This window comes from Semicossyphus pulcher, unplaced genomic scaffold (assembly GCF_022749685.1).
Source record: "Semicossyphus pulcher isolate SPU_LCO1_2020_fin unplaced genomic scaffold, fSemPul1.0.p SCAF_13, whole genome shotgun sequence".
NCBI lineage: Eukaryota > Metazoa > Chordata > Actinopteri > Labriformes > Labridae > Semicossyphus > Semicossyphus pulcher.
The window spans coordinates 12,582,595-12,591,992 of NW_027211637.1; the positions used below are offsets into that span (position 1 = coordinate 12,582,595).

The following is a 9,398-nucleotide window of genomic DNA, read 5'->3' on the forward strand; positions in this document are numbered from 1 at the left end:
CATTTCCGTGTAATGTCACTGAAATGGAACTTTTCATTGTTTTTAGCTACAATTAAATTTAAATAGATTTTTATTTGCATTAAAATTGTGAAGTTATCCAAATGAATTTTGAGCACAAGAAATACACAGTAATATTTCACAGACGTACTTTTGGGAAAGAAAATAAAAGTAAAGGGTCAAGAATGAAGTAAGAAAGGATTGGGAACTCACTTTTACCCCCCAGACTGACTCATTTATGTTCATGTGGCCGTATTTGATGTTGTTTTTACATCGAAATGGCAAAGTTAATGGTTGACATTAAAAGTTCAAAAACCCTTTAGTCATTTTTAATTCCTGCGGCAGCTGCATAGGTAGGTAGGTAAGTTTTACACAAAAGCATGCATATAACTGTGTTTTATGAAGGAATAAAGTCAAAACATTTTCCAAACATAATATCTAAACATCCATGGCCAATGTGAATTCAAATCTGCCCCAAAACGCATGTAGTCACAGACAGTCCTGAAATACTTAACTCAAGTTTTAAAAAATCCAACTGAAGCAGTGTTTAATGAGAAAGCTAAGGAAATATTCAAATGTTTTTCTTCATAACAAAACTTTGAAATATCTCGATTCCTTTTCTATCCTCACAAGGAGTTCCCCTTGTTCAAAGCTAGACAGTTTAATGAAGGTATTATGGTTAAGGACTCTTGCCCGTGTCAGTTGAGAGAAGCTATGAGACTGTGGTGAAGATCACATACACTGCTTCCTTATCATTTCTATAATGACTGTGCTGGTTTTATTGAAGAAGCAAAGAGAAAACATGTTTATTAGTAATCAAACTTGTGTTCCTGTAAGTGTTTGCGTGTTTTAGGGCTTATCTCATCCTTTTTACAACCAGACAAAGGTCACTATATCCGACTTGCAGTAATGTGTGTTATCAAAATGTGATATCAGTTAACACATTCATACCCGTTGGCTATGCCACTGGGAGCAATTTGGGGTTCAGTGTCTTGCCCAAGGACACTACGACATGTAGACTGAGCTGGGGAATCGAACCTCCGACCTTCCGACTGAAAGACGACAAACTCTGCCACTGAGCCACAACCGCCCATAAGTAACATCCATATGAATGGCAGGACCCAAGCTTTCCCAGCAGAACATTGCCAAAAGCATCACACTGCATCCGCAGGCTTGCCTTCTTCCCAAAGTGCATCCTGGTGCCATGTATTCCCCTGGTAAGCGACGCACATGCACCCAGCCTTCCACATGATGTAACAGAAAACGTGATTTATCAGACCGCCTTCTTCTATTGCTCCGTGGTCCAGGTGTCTGATGCTCACGTGCCTATTGTTGGCACTTTCAGCAGTAGACAGGGGTCATCATGGGCAGTTAGTCAGTGAGTCTGTTTTTTCATCGTTGGTTTCTTGATGACATGTGACAAAGTTATGAATGTTATCAAACTTATTTCTTCACGTGTCTCTGGTAATAATTTCTGGTAATGATTGATGCAGCTAACAAAGCTTAAAGAGTAACTTAACCATCCACAGTGGGTTTTGTGTTATTTGTTGAATTAAAGAGTATCTCCTGTATCTCAGTTGTAGTGGAACAATTTCCGAGGTAGTTGATCGTGTAGTAAAATAAAAACTAGCATGGGGGCATTTATTTCTCTTTTATAGCACAAGCCGCTAAACTGAGAGAACTGGACTTACAGAAGACTGAGCTGGACAAGCTAAAGCAACTACTTCAAGGTATTTTGTGGAGAACATCAGGCCTCAAATATTGTCTTATTAAAGTGTCTCACAATATTGTACCACAAACTTTAAGGACACAAGGACAATAAAACCCTGTCTCTCCCACCTGACCTCCGAAACTGTACCACCCTCCCCATCTTTAAATCGAATCTTCCCCCAGATGTTACAAAAGACAATTCTTTGAAATTCACTGACAACAAATGTCCCACAGGTTTTTTCATTGCCCCAGTGAGAGGAGCCTACCACTTTGAGTTCTAAATAGGTCCTTCATATCATACAGATGTTATTTTGGTGAAGAATGCACAGAACATTTTTTCTACGTATGAGCATCAGCCATCTGGCTATGGAAGCACTGCTAATGGCACCACACTGCTTCTAGAGGTTGGAGATGTTGTGTTTTTGCGTCAGTGGGCTAACACAAGGATATTTGACAATGGAGCTCACCATAGCACCTTCAGTGGTCATCTGCTTTTCACAATGTAAGACAGAAACGGTCCCTCATCCTTTTCATCTGCCTAATAACCGTGCACACAGTGCAGAAGTGTGTCAGTACTTGTTGATAAAAGTATTATGTAATTTTTCCTTTAAATAAAAACTGCTCGACAAAAAGTCGACAACAAAATGAACAAAAACATGTTATTAATAAGAAATGGTTTGTATTTTTCTTTATCTACATCTCTCTCTGGATTCCAATGCCATGGAAGAGGTGCAATATTTGTATGAGCTAGACATGCCTGCAAATATGCTCACCATTATAAGGAAGTTGCCTTACAAATACAAAGACAAGTGGAGGACGGTTGCCTGTGAGCTGCAGGAGAGGCATGGGAAAAGAGCTACATTCATTGACATCAATAATTTCATTGAAAGACAAGTTAAAATCTTAACTGACCTGGTGTTTGGAAACATACAAGACGGACCCTCAGTGACAATAAATAAAGGTGTAAACAATCTTAAATCACTGCCTCTTTCTGGAATCAAAGGAACCAGCTTTGCAACCACTGTAACCCCTGTGGAAAATAAAACAAATGGAATCAAAGGAAAGGAACATGTTCAAATGGCAAGGAGGACATGTCTGTGCTGTGGAGGAGGACACACATTGGATTTGTGTCCCCAGTTGGAGAAAGGAGCCCACAAAGAGAAGATAGGCTTCTTGAGGGAAAAAGGTGTCTGTTTCGGCTGTCTGTGTATTGGACACATCAGCAAAGACTGCAGAAAACGGCTTTCCTGTGAAAAATGTGAGCTGCCAGAAGTTTCAGTGAGCAGAGTGTTTGTGGTGCATTTGGATGAACTTTGGCAGCATCAGTTCAGGACAGATTTCGTTGAGTGCAGTGTGGAGGATCAACCTGGAATGTCAAGAGAAGACCACAAGTTTATGGAGCTGGTCACCAACTCAGGAAAGCAAGTTAATGGTCATTACTAGATCAACTTACCCTTGAGGAAAAAGGACGTTCGCATGCCGAACAACAAGAAAATCGTTGAGCCGCGTGCTTTGCACCTGAAGAGGAGGCTTCAGAAGGATGCATCTTGTCACACAGAGTATACCACCTTCATGAATGATCTTGTTGCCAAAGGTTATGCTGAGAGAGTGCCTACAGGTGAACTGGAACGCAGTGAAGGCAAGCTCTAGTACATCCCGCACCATGGTGTTTATCACCCTACCAAAAAGAAGAGTCGTCTTTGACTGTGGAGCAAGTTTCCAAGGGACATCGCTTAATGCTCAGCTCTTACAGGGACCGGATTTGACAGAAAGTCAAAGAGCTAAGGATCTGAAAAGATTGAACTTGGACCAGGATTTGCTACCAGTGGAGAGAGTACTTGGTGTGAAATGATGCATTCAGTCCAATACTTTTAAGTTCAAAATTGTGATCAAGGACAGACCATTCACCAGAAGTGGAATTCTCTCAACAGTAAGCTCAATCTTTGATCCTCTAGGAGTCTTGAGTCCGGTTGTGTTGTCTGCCAAGAAAATCCTAAGGGATCTTTGCAGGAGAGCACTGAGCTGGGATGACATAATTCCTGGATCAGTTGCTAAGGAGTGGATAAATTGGCTGCAGGAACTCTGCCACCTAGAGGACTTAAGTGGCGTGAGGTGCCTGAAACCCCTTGACTTTGGAGAACCAACCAAGGCACAGTTGCACCATTTCTGCGACGCAAGTGAGGATGGTTACGGAGTAGTGACTTACCTGTTGTCACATAATACACAATCACAAGTCCATAGTGCTTTTGTTATGGGAAAGGCGAGAGTAGCTCCTTTGTAGTCTGTCACCATTCCCCGAATGGAGCTTGTCGCTGCCACCATGGCAAGTCACATTGATGTTATGTGGAGGAAAGAGCTACACATGGATCTTCAAGAATCTGTGTTTTGGACAGACAGTGAATCAGTCCTTAAATACATCAGGAATGAGACTTCCAGGTTTAGAGTCTTCGTTGCCAACCGTGTTTCAGAAATCCTCAAGGCTTTACAACCCCCACAGTGGAGGTATGTCAATTCTGCAAGCAACCCAGCTGATTTGGCCTCTAGAGGTTTGATAGTTGATGAATTTTTGAAGAACTTGACGTGGGTGTCAGGTCCACACTTTCTCCTTCAACCGGAGAGTGAGTGGCCTGTCAATCCTGGGGATGTTCATCAACTCTCATCAGATGACCCTGAGGTCAAAAAAGCTGTTGCAGTGACCGTGTACAGGCCGGAGAAAAGACAGATGCTGTGACTCGCATGTTCCATTATTTCTCTTCTTGGACTGATCTGAGAAAGTCTGTTGCTTGGGTCTTGAGGTCTAAGAGCTGGCTCTTGTCATGTTGCCTGAAGAGGAGAAAGTTAAGCATGACTCTTGCACAGTCCAACTTGGATGTTACACAAAGGAAATGTTCATTGAAGAAAGATATGGATGCCTTCAAGAAGGAGACAGTTCCAAGTTGCCTATCAGTAAAGGAGATGGAGAAAGCTGAACTGGAAATCATCATGTTCTGCCAAAGGAAGCAGTTTCCAGAGGAGCTCTCCAGGTTGCAGAAAGGCAAAAGTGTGAAGGGTTGTTGCTACATCTATAAACTTTGCCCCCTGGTTGATGGGGATGTCCTGAGAGTTGGTGGTCGGCTGAGCAGGTCTTCTGTGCCTGCCAAGGCTAAACATCCCATAATTCTGGCTAAGGATTTCCACATGTCAGACCTAATTCTTCGGCATATTCATCAGGAAGTGGGACACGGTGGCCGTAACCACATGTTGTCAAAACTAATGGAGAGGTACTGGATCACTGGTGCCACTACAGCCATAAGGAGAGTTCTATCCAAGTGTGTCATATGTCGAAGATTGAATGCTCAGCCAGTGTCCCAGCAGATGGCAGACTAACCTTCTGAAAGGGTTTCCCCAGACGAACCACCATTTACTCGAGTTTGAGTAGACTATTTTGGACCATTTGAAGTGAAGAGTCGAAGAAGCATCTTAAAGAGCTACGGTGTCATTTTTACCTGCCTGGCCATAAGAGCAGTCCACATCGAAGTGGCACCTTCACTAGACACAGACTCCTTTATAAATGCACTCAGACGTTTTGTTGCAAGATGTGGTCAAGTTCTGGAGCTGCGGCCTGATAATGGGACGAACCTCATAGGAGCAGACCGTGAGTTGAAAACAGCCATTGAGCAATGGAATCAGTCCCAGATTAACGATGTACTCCTTCAAAGGGGAATTAAGTGGACTTTTAACAATCCAACCGGCTCGCGTCAAGGAGGACCTTGGGAAAGGCTAATAAGATCAGTCAGGAAAGTTCCCATCTCCACTTTGAATGTGCAAAACCTGGACGAAGAGGGCCTTCATACAGTTCTTTGTGAAGTGGAAGCCATCATCAAGAGCAGGCCAATTACCAAAGCATCCACATATCCTAATGACTTGGAGGCACTGACCCCAAACCACCTGTTACTTTTGAAAACCTTACCATCTTTGCCACCAGGTGACTGCCAAGCAGCAGATCTGTATGCTCGCAGGCGATGGAAGCAGGTGCAGTATATGTCAGATTTGTTCTGAAGAGATGGGTAAAGGAATACTTACCTCAACTGCAGGAGCGCCAGATGGACAGGAGTAAAGCGCAGCCTCATCCCTGGATATATAGTGATTATAATGGACAACACAGCACCTCGAAATTCCTGGTTCATGGGGAGAGTCCTTCAAACATTTCCAGACAAAAGAGGATTTGTGCACCAGGCCCGCATTAAAACAAAGAGCAGCTGCCTAGATCGGCCAGTAACTAAGATCTGTCTACTACAGGAGGCTGAAGATGTATAATTAGTAGCAGTTGTGGAATGTATGGACTTTGAATATTATGTTTTGATTGTTTTATGTCTCCTGTCATATTTGAATAATGTAAGTAATTATTATGTGTAATAACTTAATAATTAGGGGCTGGTTATGTAGGAGCCATAAATGAGTTAATTCTGAAATAAGTACATTTTTATTATACTAAGTTTTGATGGTATATTTTGGTATTCTTATTCATTTGCGTTTGGGATTTTGTTATTTATTATTCTTAAGTTATCGCAAGGATTATGGAGATTTTGGTCACAATGGATATGGGCGGTGATAATCATAGTTAATAAATTCACCTTTTCCCTGTGTGGGGGGGGGGAAGAGGGCGAGTTGGGTCGCTGTATTTTTTGTTGATCGCATTTCTTTTGATTGCTGTTATTACTTTAAGTATAGTTTGTGCATGTTACAATGACTTGATTCTTCTCATTAATAAATCTTTTTCAAACGTACTTTTGGATCTCAGTGAATCTTTTGTTAGCGCGTCACAGATCATCCAGGCTCAACCTCAGATTGTAAGCGACCTTAAAGTTTGTTTCAGTCGCTACACAAACACTTCAGTTTTTTTGTTTCATTTTATTTTTTACACATTGAGAAACATGCAGTGATTTATACTGACTAAGTGGATCGGATTAATGAGATTATAGACACAATAACATCTGACTCACACTTTTACTTTGATGTTAAATACCGATAATGTTCTTCAGCACAGTTACTGTGATGCAGGTTCAGCTGAGAAACTACATTCAGTCAAACTGTGACTTTATGATTTAACACTTGTCTTTGCTTTTAGGAGACTTGTTCATGTCAGTCCAGGAAAAATGAGGCTGAGGCAACACACTGTGTGTGTAACTTTGTGTTGTTGCTCTTCAATAGTCACATTGTGCTGCATTTGTGTGTTGAATTGTTTTCATCATAACTTATCTACTTGAGTTTGTGGTACGTCTGGGCTCCTATCAGCCAATAAACAATCAGAAGGAGGTCACTCTAAATGACAATGATATTAAAGTTTGAACAGGTAGTGATGATGTTTGTTCATGACTTCCTCGACTTGTATTTTACAGCATGTTGTTCAATGTTTGCACTCTTAATATTTAAGTGAGGGTGACAGTTGCACCGATCAAGACTGTCTTTGAACCTGTGTTTGTTATCACTTAAAAGGTGACTTGAATCATTCATTTTAATTTCTCATAATCTACATTGTAGTTATTAAAATGCAATAGCCACTCCTAAAATCAGACACACACAATAGGACATACATATGATTGGGCAAATATAATAAAATGCACTTTGAATTTTGGATAACTGAATATTAAAGGGTTTGGAGCTAATTTCCAACACACAGGTACGGACACATCGTTCATGTTTGTGTTGTGTCATTATCAGTGTGGTTTTCTAGATGACCTACTCTAATTATGAGTGTTATCAACTGAATCTCCTGCACGTGTCTCTTTTAAAAAGGCCATTTCTGGTAATGATTGATCAGCATAAGACACTATTTAAGGCTGGGATTAACAGAGAAACTACAGAGAAGAACTGCATAGACTGATAGACTGCCACTTTGAGAATGGAGATGACAAGGAGTTTCCTACTGTTGCTGCTGATATGCTCTCCCTCCATGGTTCGGCTTCAAAAAGAGTCTGACAACGAAATTATTCCACTTGGAGAGCAAACTGAGCCCCAGAGAAGAGAACCAACAAATGCGTCTAACCACCAGCAGACGTGTGCACAAGACCTCCATGCTTTGCTCAGAGAGATGAGCGTCTCGTTGGCTGAACAGAGGGTGGAGATGATGCACATGCAGAGAGAGAATGAAGGTACAGTAGAGTCATGCTACACCTAGAGTCATGCAGCTAACAAGGCTTAAAGAGTAACATAACAATCCACAGTGGGTTTTGTGTTGTTTGTTGAATTAAAGAGTATCTCCTGTATCTCAGCTATAGTGGAACAATTTCCAAGGTAGTTGATCGTGTAGTAAAATAAAAACATGAAGGCATTTATTTTTCTTTTATAGCACAAGCCGCTAAACTGAGAGAACTGGACTTACAGATGATTGAGCTGGACTTACAGAAGACTGAGCTGGACAAGCTAAAGCAACTACTCCAAGGTATTTTGTGGAGAACATCAGGGCTCAAATAATGTCTAATGACAGTGTCTCATAATATTGTACGACAAACTTAAATGATACAAGGACAATAAACCCCGTCTAACTTATTTGTATCCATAAAATATCCATCAAATATGTTTTAATGACACTTTTTTTCCAGCACAAACAGCAGAGCTGATCAGCGTGAAAGGCAGGACAAATGTCACAGAAAACCAGGTGGAGGCTCTAAAGAGAGATAGAGAAGGTAAAACTCAAATGTAATATATAAATTAAATGTTTGATTCGATATATTCTTGAAATGTGCATATTACAAAAATGCATCTTAAATGTTGGATGGCACAAAAATACAGAAAATGTTGGCCACATTGCTGCAGCCACAGTTACTTTAGAACAATGACATTGCTCTCCCTCTCAGTCAAACAGGTGGCTTTCTCAGCCTCTCTGTTGGCTTCAGGCGCAGGGACTGTAGGACCGTTTAACACACACACTCCTCTGGTCTTCAGATACGTCATGACAAACATTGGGAATGCCTACAACCCAAACACAGGTACTTCAATTTATAAATAGAATAATCAATTAGACTTTTGGGCTGTGTGAAGTTCATCCTGGTTGACAGATGTTGCAAAAGACAATTCTTTGAAATTCACTGACAAAAAATGTCCCACAGGTTTTTTCATTGCCCCAGTGAGAGGAGCCTACAACTTTGAGTTCTACATAGGTGCATATGGAAGTGCTTCACATCCAACAGGTGCTGTGTTGGTGAAGAATAGACAGCACATTTTTGTTGCATGGGAGCATCAGCCGTCCCACTATGGAAGCTCTGCTAATGGTGCCACACTGCTTCTAGAGGTTGGAGATGTTGTGTTTTTGCGTCTGTGGGTTAACACAAGGATATATGACAATCAAAATCACCATAGCACCTTCAGTGGTCATCTGCTTTTCACCATGTGAGACAGAAACGGTCCCTCATCTTTTTCATCTGCCTAATAACCGTGCACACACTGCAGCAGTGTGTCAGTACTTGTTGATAAAAGTATTATGTAATTTTTCTTTAAATAAAAACTGCTCGACAAAAAGTCGACAACAAAGTGAACAAAAACATGTTTTTAATAAGAAATGGTTTGTATTTTTTCTTTATCTACATCTCTCTCTGGATTTGTATCAGATTCCACAAATTTAGACAGTGAGGAAATGTTTGTTTAACATTTGATTGATGAAGTGCAGAAATTGAAGAGATACTTGTAGAAATGTTACTATCACACTACCTTGA

General features: G+C 40.9%; 1 protein-coding gene across 1 annotated transcript; it reads left to right on the forward strand.

Moving 5' to 3' along the window:
* Positions 1–4,611: 4,611 nt before the first annotated feature.
* LOC138589251 (complement C1q-like protein 2) lies at positions 4,612–9,079 on the forward strand. Its single transcript, XM_069659455.1, has 4 exons — positions 4,612–4,747; positions 8,289–8,372; positions 8,544–8,675; positions 8,796–9,079. Exons 1-4 carry the CDS (start codon positions 4,612–4,614, stop codon positions 9,077–9,079), a joined length of 636 nt encoding a protein of 211 aa, XP_069515556.1.
* Positions 9,080–9,398: the final 319 nt, after the last annotated feature.

Bases quoted from the DNA above. Each gene is read 5' to 3' on its own strand.
- LOC138589251 (XM_069659455.1), top strand. From the start codon at position 4,612: ATGGATGCCTTCAAGAAGGAGACAGTTCCAAGTTGCCTATCAGTAAAG. The intron at 8,373-8,543 runs GTAAAACTCAAA...TCTCCCTCTCAG, and splicing joins TCTAAAGAGAGATAGAGAAG to TCAAACAGGTGGCTTTCTCA. The intron at 8,676-8,795 runs GTACTTCAATTT...AATGTCCCACAG, and splicing joins TGCCTACAACCCAAACACAG to GTTTTTTCATTGCCCCAGTG.